Genomic DNA, 27,982 nt, shown 5'->3' on the forward strand with positions numbered 1-27,982 from the left:
GTAAAATATCTATGGAAAGTGTACATTGGTTGACAAACAAGGATATTGCATTCCTACTGCGCTTGTTTCAGACAGAAGGACTGAGTGCTGTGGTATTACAAACAAAGCAAGAAAAAGATGAGGGCAGAATAGAAAAGGAGATCTCTCATGTTATCTACATCTCAATGTCTTCCTGAAGATGTGGTTGTGGAGAACAAAATGGGGTGGGAATGTGGACATGAAGCATCACTCACCATTTCCTGAGATGCATACTTTGGATCTTCAGGATCAACTGACCAGTAGCAGTAGTCAAAGCTAAAGGCCACAGTTTTTTCTCTCGAGTCCCAACTGCTATCAAGTCTACTGTCAACCTGACAATGAAAGCAAAAAGACAGAAAGACCAAGTCACTCTGAAGCTGACCCAAAAAAATCCATTTTCCAAGTTAATGGGAAGTTTATCTAGGATCTGTCTGGTGGAAAAGGAATGGCAAAGAGTTAAACCTCTTTATTCAATTTTCTTTGGTGCTTAGAGTGAGGTGGAGATATCCATGGCAAACCTGCTAGAGCATTTTTATTGAAAGGTTCGTTTACTACAGCTAAGGTTCCACAAGACACATACAATAGACATAATTCAGATAATCTTCATAAATTCTCTGTATTGGCAGGAAAGCTTTATAAACATTTTGATATTTCTCTGAAATTCTTCTGTTTCACAGAGACAGAAATGAGGCCCCAAGTGATAGAAGAAAAGAATTTTCCCACTGCATAATTAAATATGCAGATCTCTTCCCCAGTTTCCCCTTTGCTTTGTCATGGTTGCAAGCTAGTGCTTCTGTCACTGGGACTGCACAATCCAAACTTAACCTTTATTGGCTACTAACAACAACAGAGAAGCGTCTCTAGCACAACAGTCAACAATTATTAGAATTAAAGAAATTGTATAAATCTTTCCATATAATCTTGCCCAAGTGATTGGTAATAAAACAGATAAGCTTATGAACATTCAAAGGAGGAGAGTAATAAGTCAAAACATGATACAAAATTAACACCATATACATGTAATTTTGACTAATTGATAACTTTGTTATAACCTCAACATTCACACTAACTTAAGCAGAATAAAAAGCATGCAGGCTCCAGAGCTCTCAAGGGAGATGATGGCGACACTCAGTTTATTCTTATAGCTCTTGGTCTTTTACCAAGGCCTGAAGTGCAGCTTCACACAATTTGCCCTATTTCATGCAAATCAGTTGCACTCTGAGGGGAAATATGAAAGGAGGAGAGATGCAGGGAAAGAAATTATCCAGATGTTAGTAACAGCAAGATTTGCAAAAATTCCTAAACAATTTACCAACAGCTTTGAATGACGGCATACAACAAGATTGCAGAAGCTTTGATACAGACAAGACAGTTACTTGTTATGTCCCTTCTCATTTCCTCCCCCAAAAAACACACTAACCCCCAATGAAACCAATCCTTCCCCACACTTTCATTGCAATAATTCTAGGGCTGTGCCAGTTTAAACTTCTCCTTTAATATTTCTATTAGAATGATCCAATAGCCAAGCAAATGGAGAAAATTATCAGGATATCAGGATTCTTATATGGGAAAGAGGAACACAACAAAAAACATACCTTTATATTTCTGACTTTTGCCACTTTGTCATCAACTTCTACAATCACTCTTCCTCCTTCTGCTCTCTCTCTGGAAACAGAACACATTTTAACAATCCATTTAAAATATAAAGAAACAGAAAGGTGCATGTCAAATTTCTAAACTTCAGAAATTCATGTTTACTTTAGCAAACTGCAAATCAGAGCTATAAAACAGAAACTTCAGATATATGCATATAAGACTCTGTGACATAAAATAGCATTTGCAGATCTGCATTCAGGTATCTCAAAAGCAAGGGGCAAAAAAACCCCCAAGACTGTGCTGTTTAAAGAGCATTGAAGTGTTTTTCCTAAATACATTGTTTCTATTTTAGAGTTATTGCTTTTACAAGAAAGTATAGGGGAGCACTGGCAGACTGGCTGTGCTTTGTGGGTAGGGATCCATGTCACAGACTTATGAGACACAAGAGTTGTCAGATTTTTTGCACATAATCCAAAGTGTTTGTTGCAGTCTTCAAAAAAGTACTCTTTAGGGGAAAAAAGTGCCAAACAAACAATAAAACCAAAAAAATGTCCTGAAATGTAAATGGACAGGATTGTTCCTCAAGTGCAAAAGACCATACACTCATATATACTGTCTAAATCTGTCACTGGAATCAGCTATGACTGGCTACTACAGACAATGTCCATGCCCAAAATGAGTCATGTTAGAAAAGAATGAGAAATGGATGTAAAAAAAAAAAAAAAAAACCAAAAAAAACCTCCCAACAAATAAACACACACCCCAAAACAAAAAACAAAACAAACAAATAAACAAAAAACCCTCAAAGCAAATTCTTCTTATTTCTGGACTGACAGCAAGATAGCTGCCTGGAGATAAGGATGCTCTTATTTATCCCTCTCAATAATTATAATGGATTTTTTAATACATAGTAGGATAGAACAGAGGAAGAAGAGGTCAGTGTCCTATTTCTCCAGCTTTGGTACTGAGAAGCTAAGAGCAAGACAGAGACATTTTATTCTTCCTCTGTATTTTGCTTTGTGATCTGATACTGACAAATCTTGTAAGATGCAACTTTATGATGAAGTTTTGATGAAGCCTAATATCTTTGTGAAGCTGTAAGAAATTGGTTTAGAAATAAAAACAATTTTGTCCTTAGTGCAGTTTTGTCAAATTTTATTAAAATCAAGGTGAAGACACACTGTCATTTGGAGTTAGATGTGTATATATCTCCTGATAATCAGCTGGATCAGTATAACAAGGTCGGTTAAAAACAAGGTCAGATGAAACAAGAGTTACAAAATTGAAACCCAGCTGACAGCTGCTCATGCCAGGCCCTAGACCTTTAACAGATTCCTTTCTATGTGTGCAAAAGTATTTAGTCCCCCACCAATTACAATCTGCCTTCACTGAGGGCTCTGACTTCCAGGTGGCCAAAAGCACATCATCCCCTGCCTTTGGGTCTCTCCACTTCTTAGCTTTTACCCCATGCTTTCTGTTCCAAAACAAGATTCAAAACAATGCCTTAGGACACTTAAGGCTTCCATGAAGACAGTCACTGTAGCATTTGAGCTTACCAAGCATAAAGAGATTTTAAAGACATTTCTGAGCATAGCTGTTCCCATTTTACAGATAGAAATAATGCTTTACCTTAAAGTCTCTTGTTTCACATCACTGATTTTTGAGGTACCCTCCTTGAAACAGACTGAACTTGGTATTTCGTGTAGTACATTTTTACAGGTGACTCCTCACATAGAGGATACAAGGACAGCTCCCAGAGATTTTGGTTAAGCTGTGAGTGTTCAGCTGTTCAACACATCAGTCACCAGGGCCCCAAGTCAGATCCCGAGAGAAAGGGAAACATTATGTACATCTGGGTACCAAATGCTGCATTATGTACAGCTGAGCACAGAAACTAGGTCTTATAAGGCTCCCTAAAGAACAAATGAACAAGGAACAGTGCCTAAGGATACAGGCTGAGTACCTAAGCTAGAAATGGGCAATGATGCATTTAACCTGGACATGTGTAACTTTATAGATGTTTTGACAAGCAAATGCTTTCCAATCTAAGTTACTTAGGGGACTTTGTCATATCCATGTACAAATCTCTGCCAGGTGACTTAATGGACAAAGCTGACAATTACCCTGTAGAGCAGATCCTATTTAAGAGGCAATGGGAAATTTTGACAGAATTTCACAATATTTTAAGAGCAGCAGCAGACAGAGAAAACCAGAGGGATTGTTTAGGAGAGAGCTTGCTTCAGTTACACATACTCTTTCCTTCACCTGCTCAAGAGTATGATATTGGCCCTATCCTGCTTCCCAATCCCATGAGCATCCTTAATTTTCAGTTCATAATGTTCCATTCTTTCCAGCCTAAAGAGTTCACCGAGTTCCTATCCTTTCCTCCTATGCACACACGTCATTCCTTACAGGTATCTGCTATCTGTTCTCACTGGCATCACCTCCATCTTGGCCAGGGCAGTCTTCAACTGCTCTGCTTGGCTTGTGTCCCTTCTCCTGCTGCATTGTAGCAAGTCATAGGCTGATGTCTCTGCTCCAAATATACATAATCCTGCTCTTCTTGTCAGTTCTTCCAGTGCCTAACCCAAGTTTACTTGTACACGACACAAGTAAACCAGTCTTTCTTCCTGGACACGTGCTGAGGCACGATTACTGAGATTACGGAGAATAAATCAGAGAGATTACTGAGAGTAAATCAGAGAGATTACCGAGAATAAATCAGAGAGAAGACCTTGTTCTCAGGTCCCATTCCTGGGCTTCAATTGTGACTTGCACAACACGGAGCTCAGCTTATCAAAGCAATGATCAAACAATGAGATTTTTTACTTAAGGGGATGATGCAAACAGTATTTGGTGAACACTAAAGAATTCAAGATGAGAGAAAATAGATCACTTAAAATTTTTACCTGCTATGCTATTACAAGTCTTCACTGAGCATGTTAAAGAGTTTTAATGATTTAGAACTTGGGCAGAAATGGGTAGAATGAGATAGGAATCACATCAGATTTCAAATTTTAAAATCAATTAGGGAATTCAAATAAAAGGTCCCCCTAAGTAGCTTTTGTATGTTTTAGAACATAATTCCCCCATAACCTTATCTTCTGCAGCAGCTGAACTGTTCTGGGTGAAGTTTAAAAATAATTTTAAGCAACCTGGTCTGAAACAGGCATTAATGAATAGAGCATTTGTGCTCAAATGGGTGAAATCTGGAAAAGCTTATAATCACTTTAAATGCCAGGGTGTTCTAGTTGCAGAAGTAAGGCAACCTCAACAACAGTGGTCCCAACCTAAGCTATAACAATTACATGAAACTCACTGCCCTCAGTCCATATGTGTTACACATAACCCTATGAAAAAGTGACTTTACTCTGTGATTTCTTATAGATTGATGCTCTCACAGGCTACAGTCATCACTAAAGATTAAAGAAGAAATTCCAAACATAAAATCTTTGAGATACAAAGAAAATACTGGATATAAAAAATTTATACTCATATTTACATGTCTACTTATTTAAAATAAACATAAACCCAGTAAAATACAAATAACACAAAATGAAATTGCCACCTTTTACCAGAGTGTATCAGCAGTTATGCAGCCATAAAGGTTAATGCAGCAATCAAGTACCTTTGTTTGAGTCTCACAAAACGAGAAAGCCACCAGAAAACGGGCAGAACTAAAAACTTCCCTAGCTCTGGGTGCATATTCACAGCACCCAGACTTTATCTTAATTCCAGACTGGTGCTGAAAGATACAATTTCTCTTTGCTGCTTCAGCCTCCCACATGTGTTTCTACTTTCTAGCAATGACACACCCATGCAATGACTCAGATCAGCTGTGATCAGGAAAACAACCTCCACACCAAAATAAATAATGAAGGTGTCCCAGGACTGTCAAGCCCTTCCAGAGCACTGAGCCCTGCAGTCACACAAGCTGCTGAGCCAAAGCAAGAGACGGGGCAGGAACACGTGGTGGTGGGAATGGAGACCCTTCCCTTCTGCTGCAGATTGCAGACAGCGACCAGGGAGCACAAAGCAAGCAGCCTTGCCTGAGGTAGCTGCCAGCCCTACAGACTAGGCATTTGAACTCTCTGTAAACACATGTTTATATCATGCTTCATTTAGGCACAAAACAGAGAACATGGGGAAAGAAAGCCCAGGAGGAAAAACAGACTCACAGCTGTTCTAGATATTTTGATCTTAACTGCAAATTGCAAACACTACAAAAGGTCTCTCAGCAAAACCTGTGTTTGTCAGTATAGTCTTACACACCAGTGCAACAGCTTGCATTTGAATGATAAAGCAACCCATCATCCTTAGAAACAGATGCTCTGCTCCACAGGTATGAAAACTGTATTTTTGTACCAATAAAATCAACTTCAAACTACACTTTTCTAGTGACATGTTTGACTTCTGCTGCTCAGAAGTCACTGTGGTCCTAACATTTATTTTCCCCATCCTCTCCTCCCCCCTACTTCTTGAAAAATGCATTTTGGGAAATGTGTTTGGGAAATGCCTCTCCTAAATTATTTTTCACTAAAAAAAAATTACCAGTACAAAGACAAAGCTGTAGAAACACCATTTAATGGTGCTTGTGCCAGGAAAGACCTGCATCTTCTCAGTCACAGAAAATTTTAGAGAAATGCAGACCCAGCAATAGAGCAGAAATACAGAATGGAGTGGCAGGGCTGTTATGGGGATCTACAAAGGAGACCTGGCAGAAATAAAGCTGCTACAACAGTCCTGAAAATATGGCCAGCCTAAAGGGAATCTCATATCATTTGCTGTTGCTATGAAAAATCATTTTTGCAGACAGGATGTAAAACTAAAGCAACCCTCCCCAGGGATAAAGACACTGCAAGAATGAGCGGGTGGGAAAGAATCATGGGAGGATCAAAACCCTGGAGAGAGACACTTCCACAGCTTGCTGAATCTCAGTGAGATGAGTTCAGACACAGAGCACAGAAGTGCAAGGAGGTATGCAGAGCTGGAGGAAGCAGTGGGTGGAAAGAAAGGGGGAAGTTGTTTTTTTTTTATACATTCTAAAATTTGCCACACTTCTCCTCCACCCTCTCAAATAACAGGCACTTGGAGAACAAAGGAAGCTGACTTTTTAAAAGTGCCTGTTTGTTTTAGGAACATGTACATGTGATAAAGCAAAAATACTGTAGTCATTAGCAGTAGACACGTCATGCAACAAAACAGCTTCTACAAATACAGGCCAGCAAAGTATTCACCAAAGTAATCAAACATACCAAAGCCAATATATACAACTCAAGTGCAAGAAAAGTCTTAAATAGTTTTTTTAAAGAAGATTCAAAAATAACCCTGCAATGTAATCATTGCAATAATGCTTAATGCTTTCCTGCCAGTTCCCACCACTCAAAACCCTAACTCCAAACCCAATCTCAACCTATACTGAAACATAGTCTCTCAACAGTAGTGGGTCAAGAATATCAATACCTCCCCTCTTGCAGAGGCTCTTCCAGAAAAAAAAAGTAGCCTTCTGTGGCAGGATGTGTACCAGCAGTTACTCCTGCTGTCTCTTGGACTGTCACTTCCCAGGACGTGACCCACACCCATGACAGCCTATAAGTAAGGCAGACACCACTTGTACCTGGGGACACTTTGTGCCATCTAATGGCACACCTATGCAAGCACCATGCCTGCAGCTCATGTATAATCCTGAACAAAGTCTAGCCCAACTATTCCCTTTATCATGAAGTCTAAAGATTTTATGGGGAAAACTCCAGTTAGTCAGATTTCTCGTCTCTTTCCATTAACAGTCTGTTGTACAGCATCCCTGACTCTTGTTTATTGGCAGCCTTGACAGAAGTATCTTTGAGAAGCTGCCATCTTTTCACTTCTGGAGTGACTGACCAACAAAAAACCAAATAAACTATGCAGGGTTTATTCTCATCTTTGCTAGTCTCCAGAGAACACTATCCCAGGAAAATGGATTGAGGATATATCTGTTGAGACTACCATGCTGCTCTACCAAAAATGATAGAAATGTCAAAGCTTTCAGCCATTAGAGCTTCTGCACTCTACTGACAAGTCAAGGTACCTCCAACCACAAATTCCCAAACACAGCATCCCTCCAAAACATCAGCCTAATACAAATTCCTATGCCTGCTGCTGTAACCCATCACAGTTGAGGTGCTAATAGTAAGAACATCCTCATTTGGCCGATGCAGGATTTTTCTAAATGTAAAAAGAAAGTATGAACAATCAATTACATTTATCTAAGACTCATTTTCAGTGTTTCTCATTATTCTCATTACCCAATACCATTTTGGATATTTCTCTTTAAGGTCCAAATTGTTTCATTGTGTCTTGCAAATGGGAGTGCACAGCTGGTCAGCAATCCTCATACCAAATTCAGAACAGATGTTTATATATAATTCTAAACTCTCTACTGAAGCCAAGTACACAGAGTTCACCAAGACAGCACGCTGCTATATGAGACAGGCTGCTCAAGTAACTTTTTGAGGCTCCTCCCAGCGTCATGGAGATTTCATTGGCTCTCATAATGCCTAACAAATCTGAAAGTCAAAAATCACCAGTCCTAGTGATTGCTATTATTCTTGTGTGGTTTCCCTCATTCTCCTGTGCAAATACTATATAGCAATAAAAATATGAACATTTGGAGCAGATATAAACACGAGGCATCTTCCTTGACAAATTCAAGTCAGAAATACTCCTGCCGATAGAACAGTGCTTTGAATTGTGGAATAGTGATGTTTTCTTTTCATGCAGAGACATGGATGGGAGGAGGGAAGAGGAGAGGAAAAACTCTTTCTCATCTGTCATACCACCAGAATTTAAAGAAGCACGAAATAAGGAGGATTTAAAAACAAAGCTACAGTCCAGTCAGTGCAGTTTCATCCACCCTTGATTTCACAGCAGTTCACTGAGCAATGATGCAGTATAATTCAGACTTCTGCATCAAAGGAATCCTGTACAAATGCCATGTTCTCCATGCAAACCAGAACATGGATACAGAAGTCAGTTTTCATTTCTTGAAACCAACTATTACGTGAATGGCCCATATAGGGACCAAACCTACAACCCCAGTGTTATCAGCACCATGCTCTGACCAGCTGATCTCACCTCAGGGTCATGCAGAGATGAGCACGTTCTGCTATTTTAGGGAGGTAGAAAGTCGGCTCTTTATCAAGCTCTGAAAATCTGGTTCAGGTAAGTTCAAGAAAGATACATTTGGGAAGTGCTGCCGATGCTGTACTCTTTATAAAGTAACAGATGTGCCTCATGGAAACCACCTGCTGATGCCAAGTACAGATGCCAAGAGAAAAAAGCAGCCACCTCAAGGATAGCTTACATGAAAATTTAAATAATAGACTAAGTAAAAGAAAATAATTAATTTAACAGAGGGAGGAAAATATGTCAATATAACCTTAACAGGATATACAAATGTTAACATACATTTGGAGAGGGACTTCCTTTATAAAACCAAAACTAAAATCTCAACTTTTCTTTAAAAAATCCTAGCTCTGCTGTGGAAAAGAAGCTTGAAATAATGAGCAATGCATAAACAATGGAGGTCATAGAGATTTTCAAACAGCAAAAGGCTCTTGGAGGCTGGAGAAAACTCTCTCCCACCATCAGGTACCAATCCCAAAACCCATGTTTAACAGAGGGAGAGAGAGGAATACTTACTCAACTACCACAGCACATAAAAGTAGATAAAAGTCTGCCACTTCTCTATGTGTGAGAGGAAAACAGCACCAAAGTCACAAGGAATATATGTATGAAAATATATAAGAAGGAGAACAACAAGCTCCAACCTGCTGTTGCTTTAATTTTATTTTGATAAAGTATTTAACATCTGTTATGCATAAGGTTCAAGGATGTTTTCTACAAAATTTACAACAAGTTATCACTCTTGTCAGCAGTAAACTACATTGCTGTATCTAAGTTCTTGTGGCTACACACGAACATGAAAACCAGCTGATAGCACAGTCTATAAAAGAGCAATAAGTCTTCCTTGCAAAATAATCTTTCCTTTGTTTACAATATTGGGATTATAAACAGCAAAGGGGATACAGCACAGCAGAGGCTAGTTAACAAAGTAAAAACCAATAGTAATTTATTTTGTATCATTTCTAAAATGATCTGAAATTAATTTTATGTTTCTACAGAGCTTTCCTTTTAAATAAAAATGGATTTAAAATACTCACATCATGATGCACCCATGAATTGAGCTCCTTTCTCTGCTATTCAGTGAAGCTATGGTCAGCATACTGCTCAGGCCAGCCTCCCACACCAAGACATTTTCTGGAAACTCTGAGTGAGAAACTTTTCCTAAAATTCCCTCCCAGGCATGGGCTTGCTCACCTGAGCTCTTAGGACCTCAAACTTAACTCCTCCTTTCCATCCTGTCCTCAAGCCTCATTAACTGCTGCATTCCAGGAAGGCAATTAGAGGAATATGTCATGCAGAGCAGCAGTAATGAGGAAAACAACAGTTGCAGCTCAGACTGTGATAGTAAACATCTGCACAGCTGGATGTGTGGTTCAGCTTTGCCACGTGGGACTACCCAGACATTTCTTTGATGCTTTCATTTGCCAGAGTGTGGAGGACAAGATCAAGAACTTCTGAGGGGACTGGGGAATACATAACTGGCCAGGAGGCTTCAGGTTACAGCTCAGAAACAATGCAAAGCAGAAAAAAGACAAGGGCAGCTTTTGGATCTATTAATCTGTTTAGCAACTCTTTCAGGTGACATGGCTGTGAGGGTCATAGAGGATGGGGAAGTTCATTTGTGAGTCAGTAAAGACACCAGGAAACACTCTCTCAAATAAGAGTTCTCTCCTTTTCTGCAGCAGAGAAGCAGCTGAAAAGTGGAGCTGATATTTTCAGCAGCAGAATATATTTTATGTTTTGCTTGGTCCTGCACAAGTAACTTCCAAACTTCAGGGTATTATTGCTTCAGCAAACTACTTCAAAGTTTCAAAAAGCCTCAGAAGACAACTTGGATGTCCCAGTGTCAAGTTTTTAACTGACAACACTATAACTTTACAAGTGAACCAAACAAATTTGCTGTGAATGATTTTATCCAGGTGTCAATCCACAATTCATGAAGAAATGCAATGTCTTCTAGTGACTGGTGCATGCTAAGAACAGAATCCTATGGAAATGTGTGAGACTCTTCATTGTGGTATAGAGCATTGTTTTTTAAAAATTCTTCTTTCCTATCTCTGACCTATGTAGCAGTTCTCAAACTACACAGTGATAAAGGACTGAATCCTGGGTACACACGAATGAGCTGAGACCAGCTGGATCGAGGGCACAAGATGTAGTGGATCAGGGAGGGAAAGGCATGAGGCAGCTGTGCTCCATCCTGGTCCCAACATGACACTGCCCTAACCATGTGTGTCCCACAAACATACTCATCAGTGCAATAATACAGAACCCAGTGCAAAGCAACTAAATAAACTGTTTAGTGCAATAAAACAACTCCCCTCCCAGAGGGGTTCCATGCACAAACAGCTTCCCCTCTCTCTTTCCTATATAACACAGGGCTGAGATTCTCAATAAGAGCAATCAGCAGCCCCAGGTAGGTACTGGAATTGTGATGGATTATCACAGCAAAGGGACGAACATGTTTGAACCTAGCAGCACATAAAAACTAGCATTTGTTTCTGCTGTCCTACATCAAAAAGGACACGTCCAACACTACAGGGGTTTCTGTAGCGTACAGACACCCAACACAGTATCAAGAGAGCTACTCAAGCACAAGGAGGGCTTTGGACACAGTCCTGAAATACTTGAATGCTTTCTCAGCCAGTCACACCATTTCCAAGTCTGGAGGGTAAGGTTTGCTATCGTAGCACCACACTGCACACTGCAGTGTTGGCATCCTCCACAGAGCAATCAGAAAAGAAAGAGGAACAACATTCCTCTTTCACATAGTTCCATGCTAGCATTCAAAGTGTTTCCATCAACAGCTTCTGACTGACAGCCAAAAATAACATTACACTTTCCTTACAAAAGTCTGACGTCCAATAGACCAAGCATTAAGATATCCGGAAATGAACCATAAAGGGATTTCATCAGTTCCCAACTCCTGTTTAATACCTGATTATTACCTACGGCTACAGACAATTCAATGTACCCATTCAGGCTTCCATATTTCATTCTAATGGGAAAACATATTTACACAGAGCAAGTAACCACAAAGTAACAAATCTTTTTTAGCATGTAGAATAGTAAATGTGTAATAAAGACTTTAAAATGTTACTCCTGGGAAAATATTTGACTGAATTTACACTCAATGCTATAATTTGGTGACAAAAAAAAATCATTTAGTCTGTTACAGAATGACTGATAACGTTATGAAGAATACTGGCTACAGGCTGTTTAAACTTTAGGCAATGGAAAAACTGCATTTTGTGTAACCATTCTTGCTTTATACCTGTGATGGATTATTTGGCCATAGGAGTTGTCTGTCAAAGAATGCACTGTGATGGGTCAATACAGAAGCAGAACAAAAAGACTGCTCTTTGCCTTGTGCCAAATAACAAAAATTTTGACAGCTCCTGCATTAACATTTTTTTAACGTCTGAATTCTCAGTAATTTTTCAGGTGCAAAACCAATGTTCATCTGCCATTGTAAATTAAACAAAGAGCAGCAATGAGGAAGTTTGCATGGTAGTCTAGAAACAACTGACTGACCCATGAGTTCTAGCCTTTGTCTGCAACTGTCCAGTTTCTGGTACTCTTAAAATGCAGGTTTAGTATTTTTTGGCTGAATTTTTTTTACTGTGGGAAGTCTCCTTTTTTAAAACACTTAAAAGATAGACAGATTTAGTAGTTTTTGGCTGGAACTGAGAGTGTACAAATTACAGTACTTCAATCCAATTGAACTGAAATTTTTTACTGTGGGAAGTCTCCTTTTTTAAAACACTTAAAAGATCATAGAAGCTGTGGCAGTATGGGTACCCCGTTAGGGCAATTGCAGAGTGTGTATACAGAGATAGCAAGAGGTTTGTGTGAGAACATGATAGAAACAGGGTAAGAAGGTGGAAGAGAGCAGACCTTTAAGCCCACTGCAAATTTTTTTCCATGTCTATCAAGGTTACTTAAAGCCTTCATATATTTGGCATTTGCCTCTAAGTCATTACATTTGAACAATTTTGTTCAAGGCCAGAAATCAAGTTCTCACACCAGAGCCTTCACAGAGAATACACAACCACTTCCTCTTCCCATTTATAAAATATAAAAATTTGTCTTAAGGTGCTTTTGCTGACCTCAGCTGAGGCAGCACAGCAGAAGGAGCAACTGGCCTGTTGCCTTTGGGGTCAAACACCGTGAGACTGGTCTCTGCCTCCCTTCCCATCCCATCTGTTACACCACCACAAGTTGAGTGGATGGAATTACTTAACAGTTTCTGCCTGCATTACCCGCTGAGTTTCCACTCTCACCTTCATACAAACATTTCTGTTTCAGCCTCAGATTAATTCCTCCCATGTGCAGGAAGCTGCCCACCTCTCTTATCCTACCCTCCTCACCAAAGATCTGGCCCACAGTGACTACATCAAAGGTTTTCCTGTTTATCACACCTTACCTGACAGTTACAGGTGCTGTTTATTGTACAGTAATGTATTCACAATTATGCACTATTTAAAGCAACCCACCCCAGAAAAAACATTAAGACAAACATGGTACAACATTCCTCACTGATCTAGCGAGAGGGAAGGTAATGATAAAAATCAAATAATATATCCACGACTAGAGCAACACCAAACAATAAAAGGTTAAATTTAGCTTACTTCTGCAACTCTTAGCTTAATGCTGCAACTCTTAAAATAGGCCAGTATCTATTAAAATCCGTTCCGTTCACCGCTGTACAACAAATCAGAGCTATATAACCCAAGCATGATTTTAAACAAAATTATTTACAGAGTATTTTTAAAATCAGTTAGCTTTGACTTAAAGGCAAAATGTGCTGAAAACCTGTAAATTAGTTTGCACGTTTCCCTTTTCTATTAATACTTGCAGGCTTGTTTTGGGTGGGATTTTTAATTTTATTCAAAACTCTCTGGTATCCTTTTTTGAAAATAAAATTAAAATCCATAGCCAAATAAGAACAAAAGACTCCAAAATATGCTAGTGTACTGCTGGCTAAATGACTAGGCTAGTTTTCTGGCTGGGCAACTCTTCAAGAATCATTTTCTCTGCTGCATGAAAGAGTTATTTATCACAAAAGTCCATGCAGTCAGAAGACAACGTGAGGAACTCATGCCAAAAAGAAAGGCAGCATCAAATCAAAGACTGGCTCTCAAAGCTTGTACCAGTTTTCAACCCATTCCTGCTTGGAGTGCTACAGCATTTCTTTAACAGGGGGAGTAAATCACCAGCCGCTGACATTTGGCTGCTCGCTTTTTCTCTTTCTTTTCCGCTCCGCATTTCCAAAGTCTGCAAGGTTTTATATACAAAGTCTGCACGTATTATATACAAATAACACCAGAGCATTGTGCTACGGCATCTTCTTGTTTGTGGGAGTTGTCTTCCAGCTGTAACATGTAACTTTTGGGATTTCCATTGGAGCCAAGCGAGCCGGGGAGGGAGCGGAGCTGAGCGACAATGGGAATATCCGGCTCTGACTCCCGCTGGAAAAAACAGCAACCACAAAAGGGGAAGGGAAGACTCCTGGACACTGTATGACAATTGTCCTGTTTCGGGGAGCTCAGGAAGAGGGAAGTCAGCCTAACAGCTCCACTGGTGATTTTTCTGAGCAAACCTTCCAAGCTATTTAGCGAGGCTGCGAGAGGCTGCGTCCCCTCCCGCCGTGCCTCCCTCAGCCGCGGCCAAGCCGCTGCAGGGCGGCGCTCCGGCCCCGGCTGACGGGACCCGCGGCACCCGACCCGCCCGGAGCCCCCCGTGTCCCTCCGCACCTTTTGCTCAGAGGCCGGACCCGCACGGCTACCTTGACGCTGGCCATGGCTCGGCTCCCGCATCCCGGGCGGGACGGGGAGGAGCGGCGGGAGCGGAGCGCCCGGCCCGGCCCGCCCCGCGGCGGAGGGCAGGGCAGCACAGAGCCCGGCCCAGGCCGCCCCCGCGGGGGGAACGCACGGAAACTCCCCCGGGCAGAGAGCTGGCGTTTCGGGGAGAGCCTGCCCGGAACAGCCGTGCGCAGCCTCTCCAGCATCCAAACCGCGCTGCTCCGCCCGAGACAGCTCTGCCCGGGAGAGCGGCACCCCCGGAGAAACCGACGGCGGTGCCGCGCTCCTCCTCAAATTCTCTTCTGCAGCAGGAAACCAGCGGGTTTTACCCAAGAGTTAATGCCGCCAGCACGATTAAGGGTGTTGCCCTTAAAGCATCACTAGGGACGAGCACTGTAAGCCCTCCACATCAATTTGACAGGAATTTAGGGAAGGCAAGTGTCCCTCCCTTATTAGTGCTAAAGGAAAGGTCTCAAGTGTTTTAGATTCTTTTGGAAACGTCCAATCTTCATGTGGGTCGTACTTAGGACCTCAAAGAAAATTTTGAAACTTCCACAGAACTTTAATTGAAATCAGTATCTAATCGTTGCATTGATTGAAGTTTTGTACTTAGAGTAATATAAAAACAACGGAAAGTTTTAAAAAATTTCGTTTAGAATATTGTCTCTGTCAGCTACGTACATTACAGGAAGATGTAAGAGCAAGTAGCATGGACATAAAGAAGATGTCAAGCTCAGTAGGCAAGTTCTGTTTGATTTTGACAATTCCATTTGCCAATGCAAATTTTTAAATGGACTTCTGGTTTTGTATTTGAAAATATGATAAACTGAGCTGTATCTGAATATCATATATGAGAGTTTTAGAGTCCTATGTTGTTTTTAAACAACTTCTGTTTAAACTTATTTCAAGTGCTTTTTTGTACTTTACATACAGTTCTTCTCATGAGACAGTTTGCCTTAAACTCCAGAAATGTTATATCTAAATGAAAAAGGTACCACATTTCATAAGTTTTCCCAAGTGAAGAATGGCATAGATCCTTAGGACCCAATACTCCATTTACCACAGAGATGCTAAAATTAATACCTACAAGCTGTGAATCACTGTATACTTCAGTAGATTTATCCCTTTAAATTACACTAAAGAATTAATTGACATATCACTGGCAAATGGCTATTAGCTAAACTCTACCAACTCCAGTCAACTCTCCAAAAGTAGATACAGTAAAAGAAGAAAATATGCTCAACTCTTTGGGAAATAGCGAAACTACATATTTCAAAGAGTTACAATGAACAGATTACAATGTTTTCACTGTGCTCTGAAATGATTAAATTACAACAGCTTTAATGTGCCTGATCTAAATCATCACTGTAAGACATGGAGAGTGAGAGGCTAAGCCTAGAACAGATGTAGAGGACATTGACAAAAATCACAGAATCAACTAGGTTGGAAAAGACTCAGCTCATCGAGTCCAACCTACGCTCATCTATTGTTCCGTTATCTCCCACGTCACAGAATGTGCAAAGCATTTTCATTAAAAATGTCAGGCTCTCTGCAGTTGTGTGGAAGAAGACCTTGATTTCCACACCTGAAAAAAAACAGTGACATGGGACTTTGGACTCAAATCCTGTAATGACATATAGCAAGTGTTGACACAAAGACCCCATTAATGCTTGTGGGACTCAAACACCAGTTTATATTGTTAGATTTTGTCTAGTGACATTCTGCTTAAACCTAATTAAAATCGCCCCTATCCTCTTAACTTTTCTCAGCAGCAGCAGAGGAACATCAGCTATAGCTTACACAGTAGGCTAGAGAATTGTTAAATTGTCTTGCATTCACACTCTGCAGAATGGTTACAAAGATTAAAATGAGATTCTCAGAAAAGTTCAAATAGAAAATAGACCAAATACAAGTAAGTCATAATAGTTTGCTCAACAAAGAGCCAAAGATTCCTTCCTTAATTCTGCTTTAAGTTATATGCAATAATGAGATAAACTTGTGAACTTTGTGGTACTGAGCCACCCAGTGGTTACTTTGAGAAAGAAAAATGCTCTTATTTCAGCAACAGAAATCGACAGGTGGATGTTCACATAACAAATGATACAACGGTAGGAAGGAATACATCTGCACCACTTCAGTCTACTCCCTATCCTGAATACAAAACTGGGCACCCTCCAAAGACAACTATCTTGGATTACAGATGTCCTGCCAGTAACATTGTACCAACCCCTCTCTTCATGAGGGCTACAAACTGGGACAATCAATGGTTTTCATAAACTGTCTTACTCATGGAACAAGAGTTTTATTCTAAGTGGGACACTGAAAATCAGGCAAACAACAGATAAAGAGAATCTGAAGAATATATTTATCACTACCATTGAAGCATGGTTTGCAAATAGTAGACCTGGCATATATTAGCAAGTCCATTTCCTGCTTTCACACAAAACCACATCCGTCATAATGAACTGTAATTTAAAACGAATTTAATTTCTTGATTGGAACTCCTATAGAAGGATAAGCTTGGACCTAAGACTTTGCTCTGTAATTTTAATTATAGGATTTTGTAACAAAATTAAAAGCAAAAAACCGACATTTTGAAATCTATTGCTTTTATTAAAGTTTTATGGCAACATACAAAATACAGTGTTTTATCAAGATGCTTACAAAAATGAATAAAGATACTATAACAAGTGCAAAATAAAATTTAAACAATTTTCCATTGAAGATACAGGCTCCAAGGGACTCCTATCCAACTACTTCAGAAAGGAACTCTTTAACAGGTTTCTCTGTATCCTGTCTGCCTATGAGCATTGTCCCTTTTTTTAGTAAATAGTTGAAGAACTGTTACTTAATAACAGAAATAAACCTACCTATGAAGTCTCTGTTGGATTAAAAGAGACCTATGTTGCAGTTTTCACAGAAGACCCTAAGAATACAGTTCTTTGAGTAATCATCCAACTTGAGGAAAAGGATTTGTCAGGTTAAAGATAAGCCAAAGTCCAAGTCAGCAGTATTGCATACATTGTTAGAATACACTTCCTTTTGCAGTTCTTCCCATTTCAGTATTTGCTCTCTCAGCTCCGCCAATTCTATCATGAGCACCTCTGTTTTTGACAAAGTGGTGTCCTGAAACAGAAAAGGGTTGGATTTAGTCTCTATACGTCCTGTCAGTCTATCAGCACATAGAAGTAACCTAAAACAACCAAACAGCACTGCATTTTTCAAGCTGGAGAAGACAGCTGGCTCAATTCTTTTACAACTCACCATATTGCTCATCATATGTGGTATCTGAGGGATGCTTCTCACAGACTGCAAATGGCTTTCAAGCTTCTCAATAAAAGTCACAGCCTCAGCCAACAACTCTACTATAGACCTGGAACCAAAAATGAGTTCAAAAGTTGTGCTAAACAACAAGAATCTAATAAATTCTTTTTTGTTGGCCCACTTTTCTTAGTCCCCTTTTAGAGCTTTATGCAAGTTCCTAAACATCTAATTAATTTTTCTGCAATTACACTTCTTGTATGACTCTTAGCAACAAGCAGGGCAGGAATTACAGAAGTGAACTCCTCCAGTACCTGGGCTAGATTTTTAGACTGTATGAAGAAGGACTATGCTTTTAAAACATGCACTATGCATGTCTGGGAATCAGTCATGTTTAGTTCCAAGCAAGCAACAGTGGAAAGAAGACACCCAGTGCTAAAGTAACAACTCCTGCTTGGGAGAAGCATAACAAATCCAGCATGTAGCACATCTGTTTAAAACAATACATCACAACCTGTTCTGTAGACTTCTAAAGACAAGACCAATAACCTAAGTAAACATTCATAAAATATGCATCACTACCTTTCGATGAATTTATTAACGAGTAAACTACCAGCTTTTAGCTGAGGTTTTGCTACCATTTTTTATGTCTATTTTTATCGGTGGAAAATTATTGAAAACATATGATTTTTACTGTCTGTTAGTTCAAATTAACTGGGCCTCTGGCAAACAAGAAAAATTATGTGTACCTACTTGTGATAAGTAGCCTCAATAGGCAGGCTTTCTTGACATCTGTGTTTGATCAACCTCTTTCTGAGATGCCTCTTCTCTTTCAGTATGGCTTCCAGGTGTCTCTTCATATCTTGCAAAATCTCACATTTTTTCCCTATAAAATAAAATTGGAACGTTGAACCTATTGTCCTGCTAAAACAAGAGAAAAATTTCTCCTGAAGACAGAAAGGAAAATACTGACCTACTGCAGTGGACAGCTTACATTCAAGAGACATTAATCAGAATGGCTTTTGCTGGAGCACATATGATTTAGTATCAGCACGCACTCAAAGTCACAATACCCCCTTTTTAGAGATAGATATGATTGTTTTACATTATATATAATTTTAAGTAAATTCTCTGTGAGATTAAGTCAACTATACCATAGCAGTGAAGTATCACAACAGATTTCACTCGTCTAGCACAACAGTAGCAAGCTAGAATGTTTTTAAGCACACAAAATCATAGGGGAAAGAGTGTGCAATAATAACGAAATCAATGCACGTGCTCCCCAACTGCTAAATTAAAAATGTAGTAAGTTTGGGGGGGATAGAGATGCAACAGAAATATACTGAGTTTCTGGAAAAGAAGCAGAGTAGCACATGCAGGTCCACTCTTACTGATGATCTCAGAACTGATGATGCACTGACCCTGGGGAGCTGACCACACCTCCCACACTGTTTTGGAGAATGAATTACACATGGACCTTCTGTGAGACTGCAGAGTGCAAGCTCAACTAGTATGGAAACATGCTTTAGGTGTTAATAAAACACATACCATCTCTAACAAGTTATTCAGAGATGACTGCTGCAATAACTTCTAGAAGTGTCATGGACTCAGATGAAACATTAATCTGCTGCTAATTTAAGACTCTTGGTTTTTCTACGGTACAACTGTGCTTACCTAAGTAAAAATGGTGAGTAATGTCTGCTGTCTCATTCTCCAACTGCATCATTTCAGTTTTCAGTTTTATCTACAACAGCAATAACATCAAATGAAAATGCGTTTTTAACATACTTATCCAGACACTGTTGACTCTCCTGAGGTGAAGTAAAAAGGGAGAAAGAGGCAGCATAGGGAGAGCACATGGGTGAAAGAGGGCAAGCATTAGCACAAGAACATGTTGCCCTGCTCTCTGGAGAATTTCTACTACTAGGTGGGATTTATTGGTCAATAAGAAAAAGACTGTTTAAAAGACCAACCTAAATAATTTGGAGATTTGTGCTGGAAAAGACAGATCCTGCAATTCATTCCTAAACCCCAGAACTTATGATAGAATGGCTTGGGTTGAAAGGGCCCTAAAAAATCATCTAGTTCCAAGCTCCTGCCAGTGGGCAGGGATATCACCCACCAGACCAAGTTGCTCAGAGCCTCTCTAACCTGGCCCTGAACACTTTCAGGGATGGGGCATCCACAGTTTCTCTGAGCAACCTGTCCCAGTGTCCGACCACCCTCACAGTAAAGAATTTTTCCATAAAATCTAATCTAATCTAATCTAATCCAGTCTAATCTCTTTGATTTTAGTTTAAACCCATTCCCCCTTGTCCTAGCATTTTCTGCTCGTGGAAAAAGTCATTCTCCCTCTTTTCTTAAGCTCCCTTTAAGTACTGGATGGCTGATGAACAGTCCCTGCTCTGAGTCTGTTTTGTAGGAGAGGTCCAGCCCTCAGATCATCTTCACGGCTCTCCTCTGGAACTGCTCCAACAGGTTCACTTCTTTCCTGTCCTGAGGATCCCAGACCTGGACACAGCTCTCCAGGTTGGGTCTCACAAGGGCAGAAGAGGAGAGTCCTCTCCCTGACCCTGTTGGCCACACTGCTTTTGATGCAGCCTAGGATGTGGTTGGCTTTCTGGGCTGTGACTGCACGTTGCCAGGTCAGTCCAACTTTTCATCCACAAGAAACCACAAGTCCTTCTCCACAGTGCTGCTCCCAATGAGTTCATCTTCCAGTCTGTACTCACGTCTGGGATTGCCCTGACTCAGGTGCAGGACCCTACATTTAGTCTTGTTGAGCCCCATGAGGTTCTTTTGAGCTTGCTTCTCAAGCTTGCCCAGTCCCTCTGGATTGCATCCCATCCTTCTGCTGTGTCCAGTGTTCTCCTGCCAATTCCTTAATCGCTGAACAGTCTACCCTTCAAACACGTCTTTCTTACTTACATCTCTTACAAAGCAGTTTCATAGCCTATGTAGAGTCTAAACCAACATTACAAAATACACGGCAACAGCCAATTAAAGCCTGTCTGAGGTTACTGCCTGCTAACCAACAAAATTGCCTAGAAAGAGACATGTTTTTGTGTACTGAAGTCATCTACAAATTCTTCTTTATTGTTCAGTTTCTTGAAAAAATTTCAGGTAACACTTTAGTCAAAGGTGCAGCCTACTGAATCCTTCTACTTACACCTTAAAATTTTGTTTCACAGTTTTGTTTTCTTTATGACAACTCAGTCCACTGGGGAAAAAATGCCAATTGTTAAACAGCTGAACTGTTAACAAACCTCTTAAAGCATGAAACAACATGGCATGTGGCAGTCTGATATTTCATCGGGGCCCTGTATTACCTCCAGGTATTGAGTGTACACTGACAATAGTAAAGGCTGTACCTCATTGATTTCAGCTTCCATGTTTACCATTTCTTCCATCTCTGAGAATTTTGCAAAGCATGGCAAAGTTCTTCTGCAAGTCAAATCCAAGGTCTCCTTTGAAAGTAAGACAACAGGAAAAATGCAATCAGCTGCAAGAACGTACCGGGCAAATGCTTGTATAGTACAAGCCATAATGGCTCGCAGTAGTTTAAAGCCGTCGTTCTCCCGCGCTCCGCACTGCGGCCCAGTTCAGGAGAGCGGCGCTGTGCCGCTGTCCCGGGCGGTACCTGGCTCACGGCGCCCGCCGCCACGCACCGCTCCAGCAGCGCGGCCGCCGCCGAGCGCTTCCCGGGCTCCCAGGGCCAGGGCGCGCTGGCTCCCTGCTCCTCATCACTCGACACGCTGAGGCACGAGCTGCGCTCCAGCTCCACCTCGGTATCGCCATCCAGCTGGGAATCGCAGTCGAACTCGGGCTCGCTCGCCCCGCGGGGCCCGGGGCTGGGGCTGGGCCTGGCCGCCGCCACGAGCGGGCTCCCGATGTTCCGCAGGGACAGGGAGCGCCTGGGGGCCGCCATGGCGGGCGTGGCAGGAACGGCGCTGACACGCGTCCGGTTCCGGGCGGGCGCTGCGGGAGCGGCGGTTCTGGAAGGGCGGAGCGCGGGGGACGGCCCGGGGCTCCGCCGCCGCGGAGCGTCTGCCAGCGGCGCCCGGACAGGTTGGTTGGGCCGGGCCGGACCGGGCTGGGCTGGGCTGGGCTGGGCTGGGCTCGGCGGCTCCCGGCGCTGCGGGGGTCGGGGCCGGAGCAGCCGGGCGGGGTTGGGGCGGGGGGACGCGGCCTGCTGCGGGTCGGGGCTGGCCTCGCCCCTTGCCGGGGCCCGCGGGGCGGGGAGCGCGTCTCCTGTCGCGGCTGCTACGTGCTGTCCCCCGGGCTTCATTCCCCACCGCCCGGCTGCGAACCCGGCGCTAATCCCGGGCCTGTGACCCGTGCGCCCTGGGATTAAACCCCGCTGGGGTTACGGAGGTGGGTGTCGTGTGTCTGCTAGTAGCCACGGCAAAGCAATCCGTTCTCTAAACAGAGTAAAGGTCTCAAAAAAAGCCCCAGATAAAACAGAAGCTGTGTGGGCTGGCCAGCGCTGGTAGATGCCGCAGAAATCACAGCCCGTCTCCGTGGAGAATCTCCTTATGCTGCGGGGCCTCGGAAGAGGGAAAATACAGAAATGTGCAGCTTTCTCACTTAGTTTTAACTGTGCTTGTTGCGTACTTTCAGTAATCACACTGCTGTAAGGAAGACACCTTGATCTAGGTGAACATTTATACTTCCAGGTTTTAGTTATGAGTGAGATGAAAACACAGCGGTGAAATGGTTCATTGTGTCAGAATGCTGGTAGTGTTGGGGACAGTGCACCTAAAATGTTTTTTAATTTGCTTTATCACAGAGACTTTGGATTGCAGTTCTCTAGCACAGAGTAAAACTGGCTGACACCATCACTTGAACTCTGTGTGCTTGACAGAGAACTGATAGGATGGGAAATAGTGCACTAAAAGCCCACCTGGAGACAGCACAGAAAACTGGTGTGTTTCAGCTAACAGGAAAGGGACTCACTGAGGTAATGTACTGGGAGGGGAAACATGGCTGTTTGTGTATATGACTGGTACTTTTGGAGAGAAATTCCCACTTGTTGTAATGCACTTGCATACATGTATTTCTTATAAGCAGTCATGAAAAATATTTCAAGGGGATTTTTCCATTTTTGCTTGCCTCGTCTTCTGATTGAGGATTTATTTGTCGGGACACTTGTATGAGCCTATGCTTTACAGTGCAAATATGTTCAAGAAATGCTAGCTATGATGTTGTGCTTTTAGAAAATGGCTGTAAACTTGAGGGGGAAAATACGAATTTTATAACCATATTGTAACTTAGAAAGACACTCCACAATTTGTCACATTTAGGTATTTATGCTGTATTTAGTTGTAGCCATATGAATAGTCTATACAGGCTGTTCACTGGGCTGGCAGCAAGCATCCTGAAAGTTTATTATATTGGATATTATCTTAACTTAGACTCAACTGCAGAAAAAAACCAGAATATCCTGGAACTATAAGTCAAGCAACAATTCACAGGATAGCCAAAAATAACTCTATATTACAGTAACTTTCCAAGCCTTTTCTAACATACCTTCTTCCACTGTCCTACCTCCTCTCTTCACTGTTTCTCTGTCAAGCCAATGGAGGATCAAAATCACTGGCTTATTCACCAGGACTCCTTGATGGGGATTGTCAGGTTTTCCTTTTATTCACCTGATGCCAAGACTCAGTACCAAAATGGTACAAGATGTAAATAAGGAAAATGGTATACATAATTATTTAAAAAGGAAAGCAGGAGAAAAACTTTCACATCATACTCTGCTAAAACATAGAGTTATTAACTGGCTATAGAGTATTTTAAATGATAGGCATGTTTAAGAGAAACACATAAGAGGATGAAAATGTAATGTTTTAAATTTTACTTATTTGGATGAAAAGCTACTGCTTCTAGATGTTAGTGTTTTCTTTATATCCCCTTTCCCCTCCCCAGATGAAAAAATATTTTTAAAAATATGTGTTAAACAAATTTGCTAACCACACTGTGGTGATTGGACATTGTGATACATATGACAGTATGTAACAGTAAGACAATTAGAATTTTAACTGTAGAACTTGAACATTCAAATTTGTATCACTCTTTAAATGCTGTATCTTTTTCCCCCCAATAGTTTCCTGAAGATCTGCAGAAGCTAACAAGCAACTTAAGGACAATAGACTTGTCGAACAACAAAATAGAGCTCTTGCCACCTCTCATTGGAAAATTTTCCTTTCTGAAGAGCCTTGCTCTAAACAACAACAAACTGAGTATGCCTGCTAATTAATATCTCCAATGATTTTTAAAATAATAACTAATTTTCTCTATCAAAAACTAAATTTAATTATTTAACTCTCACAAGATGTAAATGGGGAGTTTACTCACCTAAACTGAAATCTTTGGAATTCATGTACAGGATAAAAACCTCTAAATCATAAGTTCTACAAAACTAGAATATTGCTGCTTAGTGTATTATCAATTTTACAATGACACATGAGTACTTAAACCCATAGAGGTTTTATGCTGTGACTTAACCTGACATGGGGATTTAACAGTGCCAGATGGTTTAGTACTTGCCTAGAGAACAGGTAATGAAGATGATATATAGACAGTGCTGCTGGCCATTCAGCTGTTGTTACTGTTTCTGTTAAACAAACATCCATCATTATGGAAAAACCACAATGAGGAAACTAGGGGTTTTATGCATTAATTATATATTATCTGCCTTTTTGAAAAAACAAAGATAATTTACCTGACTGACTCTATAGTGCAGCTCAGGAGTGTTAGAGGTTATACATGTGTGTAGGTGTAAAGAGGGATGATGGATGCCAGCAGACCTTACCTGGTGGCGTTTGTATGCTGGTATGACACAGTGTGAATAATCTCCTAACTTATTTCTATAAGTTGAGTAATACCTTTAAAGGGCAAAGGTGAAGCAGTGAATTTTGTGGTATTTCAAGTGTCGTAGAACATGCTGGCAGAAGGTTAGTAAGGACTACTGACAGGTTAAAATCTTCCAAACAGCAATTTCAGACTGTGATTTGAAGGTTGGCCTTGTCTGCAGATTATTTTTAATACATTTATGGATGATGGTTAAAAAGCACGTGTTGTCTGTGGGCTTCAGTTTCTCTGCAGGGATCTGTGCCTTCACTGGAAACTGGGGAGGAATTCAGTCGTGAGAAATTGCTTAATATAGCACTGTTCTCCCTGTAGAAGCTTATTTGAATTAAATGGGTATGAATGTTTACTGCTCTTTAGCTCATATGTTTTTCTGTAATTTTTCTCTAGCTGCTTTACCTGAGGAGCTGTGTAAACTGAAAAAACTGGAAACACTGCACTTGAATGGCAATCACTTGAGGCAGCTACCAGCTGCATTTGGACAACTTTCAGCTCTCAAAACCCTGAGCCTTTCTGGAAACCAGCTTCGGACTGTGCCTACACAGCTCTCTGGTCTTCGCCATTTGGATGTGGTAGATCTTTCAAAAAACCAGATCCAAAATGTCCCCGACACTGTGGGAGAACTGCAGGCTATTGAACTCAATTTGAATCAGAATCAGGTCTGGTAACTGAGATGTTGTGGGAATGTAGATTTAGGACTTAGTACAGCCGTGGAACGTAAGATGAGACCATCAGAACTTTATAGTTAAAAGACATCTCCTGGACACAATGGAAATGAGGAATCATAATTAGATTTTGTGTACATCCAACTGCCTGATTTGATGAACAAAAAAAACCTGAATTTAGTCATGCAGAAAAATATTTGAACAGTTCTTGAGTAGGAATATGATAAAGAGATGTGTAGGTTGCTTGTCATCATGGAATAAAAAAAGTTATTTTGATTTTTTGATAATTTGTTACTTATGCATTGCTTTTAAGTACTTGCTATTAATGTAGTTTATATTTACAATATGGTAGTTGTTCTGTGTAATTTGGAAACAGATCACTTAATAATTATTGATCGCTACCATTTTAATCCCATTTCTCTTTTCTTTTATTTTCACAAGATTTCCCAGATCTCGGTGCAGATCTCCCACTGTCCACGCCTCAAAGTCTTGCGTTTAGAAGAAAATTGTCTAGAACTCAGCATGTTGCCTCAGAGTATCCTCAGTGATTCCCAGATCTCACTGCTTGCAGTAGAAGGCAACCTCTTTGAAATCAAGAAACTCAGAGAACTGGAAGGTTATGACAAGGTTTGTGTTTTGTTTTGTTTTGGGGTTTTTAATCTTTTTTTAAGAAACTCATGGTGAAGTCCTTACTCAGAATACTAAGCATTTATGCTCGTGAATAAAAGCATCAAATAGTCCGTTGGTGGTGTCGTTGCTACTAGATTCATAACTAACCTCTGAAAACATCTCCAGGAGTTCTTCAAAGATGACTTCCTTGTAGGATTCGGGGTCAGTATTCTTTCATCAGCATCTTTTGAAGGGTAGCTAATAATGACAAGCATGTCTTCACTTTGATGTGACAAAAAATAAAGGATGCTTTGAATTATACAGCATAATATTAGTTCATCCCTAATAGTGGACCATTAATCTGAACTGCAGCAAATGCCAGTAGCTATGCCCGGCATATAAAAATGTGGCATGCAGAACGTTTTTGAGACTGAGAGCAGAAGCTCAGCTGCTTTTAGCAGTAATGAATCTTCTATTAATTTCTGAAAAAATAATAGGGTTTTTTTTTTGTTTTCTTTTTAGTACATGGAACGATTTACAGCTACAAAGAAGAAGTTTGCATGATCACTGTTCTGACTCTTGTATTACTAGTAAGAAGATTTAGACTAGAAGCATCTGCTTCACTGACTTGAATCAAGAGTGATGAAGGAAATGATCAGAGTACTCCTCTTCTAGTAGTCTGCAACAGCCTGTTAAGACCACATTGAATAAACTTGAACTAGAGAATATAGGTATTGAACTGATGAACCTACCCAGGGGCCAGTTTTGATTTTTGTGCCACAATAGCTTTTAACACAGTACATGTTCTCCTTTGTCAGGGCTTGTTCTTTCACAGAGAAAGGGAACAAGCATTTCAAAGTTGCCAGTTCCCTTTTGTCAGGAAGCTGGCTGTTGATTTGTAAGAGGATTATTTCTTCTAGAAACATTTTTCCATGATAGCACATGGAAGTTCTACCACCAAAGCACTGTATGTCTTGCAGTAAGCACTGTTCTGCAGAGAACTTTTACAAATAAGGTTTTAGTTTATAACCTAAGTTGATTTTTTTTTAATGAAGCACAAATAGTTGTGGTTAAGTTAAATGTTTTATTAACAGCTTCCAGTAAACAAATTGTGGTTTGAGCATCCCTAATTTATATTTTACTCTACAGGCTTTCCTTTCCCATAAGCAAGAATTGCACTACAGTCCACTCTTGCTTGAGCTGTATCAAATAAAAATTAGGTTCATCTTCTGTGTATTCAGTAAAAATGTATATTGCTAGAAAATATATCCTTGCACTGACTCCTTGTGTACAGAGCAATGCTGAAGGTTTTAGTCGTCAGCCCACTGCTGCTGCCTTATTACCAAAAGCACCTAGAAAGAGCTAAAAATGTATGCAATTATGTAACTTATACTGAGAAGGAAAATGTACTTGTATATTTTAGTAAATTATTTTCAAAAAACCCGTTCAAATTTATTTGGTGTAACTGTTGTCATTTTGTTTAGTAGTACTAAGATGTCACTGAAAGCCCTCACTTAGCTACTTGAGTCTGTCAGTTGTTGGTAACAGCTACACTTCAACATTACACTCATAATCATGATTAGCAATAAGTGATTCTTTTGTGAGATGCTCAGAGAGGTATTTATTTCCCTGACCCTGCTGCCATTTTATTTCAATTCTTACATAGTAATACCTAGAAGAGTGTTTTAGGGAACATCAGCTCCTTTTTCTAAGGATGGATGCGATTCATCATTTAACAGGGAACCAGTTGTACTTTAGACTTCCCATTCCAGGTATTACTTAATAAAAAAACCTACTAGCAGAAGTAGCTGACAGCTGACCATGTTTATGAGACTACTTTGTTTTGCAAGGCATAACTAGGGAAGTGCTTTAAGAAAACTTGTCTTACCATGATGCAAAGCCCTGTATAGTTAGAAATGTATTCAACTTCATACTGATGGATTCCACAGAGCAGAACATGCAAATGGAGTAGTGAATAAAACCTCCACACTTGTT

At 40.6% G+C, this 27,982-nt stretch overlaps 3 protein-coding genes across 3 annotated transcripts in view; 1 reads left to right on the top strand and 2 right to left on the bottom strand.

Moving 5' to 3' along the window:
* Positions 1-14,648, bottom strand: part of STARD9 (StAR related lipid transfer domain containing 9) — a 96,353-nt gene extending 81,705 nt beyond the window's left edge. Inside the window, exons 1-3 of the mRNA XM_041459922.1 lie at positions 14,535-14,648; positions 1,614-1,683; positions 234-350 (exon numbers count right to left, since the gene is read on the bottom strand). Coding sequence (XP_041315856.1) covers positions 234-350; positions 1,614-1,683; positions 14,535-14,581 — 234 coding nt within the window. The 5' untranslated portion in view covers positions 14,582-14,648. The remainder of the gene's footprint in view (positions 1-233; positions 351-1,613; positions 1,684-14,534) is intronic.
* Positions 14,649-17,174: 2,526 nt separating this feature from the next.
* Positions 17,175-21,802, bottom strand: HAUS2 (HAUS augmin like complex subunit 2). Its single transcript, XM_041460114.1, has 6 exons — positions 21,484-21,802; positions 21,215-21,310; positions 19,518-19,587; positions 18,597-18,729; positions 17,847-17,955; positions 17,175-17,708 (listed from the first exon to the last, which is right to left on the bottom strand). The coding sequence occupies exons 1-6, from the start codon at positions 21,769-21,771 to the stop codon at positions 17,559-17,561; spliced, it is 846 nt and encodes a 281-aa protein (XP_041316048.1). The 5' UTR covers positions 21,772-21,802; the 3' UTR covers positions 17,175-17,558.
* A 12-nt stretch (positions 21,803-21,814) lies between these two features.
* On the top strand, positions 21,815-27,430 carry LRRC57 (leucine rich repeat containing 57). The gene is made up of 6 exons (XM_041460115.1): positions 21,815-21,911; positions 22,633-22,803; positions 23,950-24,085; positions 25,104-25,372; positions 25,820-26,005; positions 26,510-27,430. The coding sequence occupies exons 2-6, from the start codon at positions 22,720-22,722 to the stop codon at positions 26,549-26,551; spliced, it is 717 nt and encodes a 238-aa protein (XP_041316049.1). The 5' UTR covers positions 21,815-21,911; positions 22,633-22,719; the 3' UTR covers positions 26,552-27,430.
* Positions 27,431-27,982: the final 552 nt, after the last annotated feature.

This window comes from Pyrgilauda ruficollis, unplaced genomic scaffold, assembly GCF_017590135.1.
Source record: "Pyrgilauda ruficollis isolate IOZ18807 unplaced genomic scaffold, ASM1759013v1 scaffold14, whole genome shotgun sequence".
In the NCBI taxonomy this organism is placed as follows: Eukaryota; Metazoa; Chordata; class Aves; order Passeriformes; family Passeridae; genus Pyrgilauda; species Pyrgilauda ruficollis.

Excerpts from the sequence above, each read along its gene's own strand:
- HAUS2 (XM_041460114.1), bottom strand. The coding sequence starts at position 21,771 with ATGGCGGCCCCCAGGCGCTCCCTGTCCCTGCGGAACATCGGGAGCCCG. Across the intron at positions 19,588-21,214 it reads TGGAAGCTGAAATCAATGAG|ATAAAACTGAAAACTGAAAT; the intron begins GTACAGCCTTTA and ends TTGCTGTTGTAG. Across the intron at positions 18,730-19,517 it reads TACTCACCATTTTTACTTAG|GGAAAAAATGTGAGATTTTG; the intron begins GTAAGCACAGTT and ends TTTATTTTATAG.
- LRRC57 (XM_041460115.1), top strand. The coding sequence starts at position 22,720 with ATGGGAAATAGTGCACTAAAAGCCCACCTGGAGACAGCACAGAAAACT. Across the intron at positions 22,804-23,949 it reads CAGGAAAGGGACTCACTGAG|TTTCCTGAAGATCTGCAGAA; the intron begins GTAATGTACTGG and ends TCCCCCCAATAG. Across the intron at positions 25,373-25,819 it reads TCAATTTGAATCAGAATCAG|ATTTCCCAGATCTCGGTGCA; the intron begins GTCTGGTAACTG and ends TATTTTCACAAG.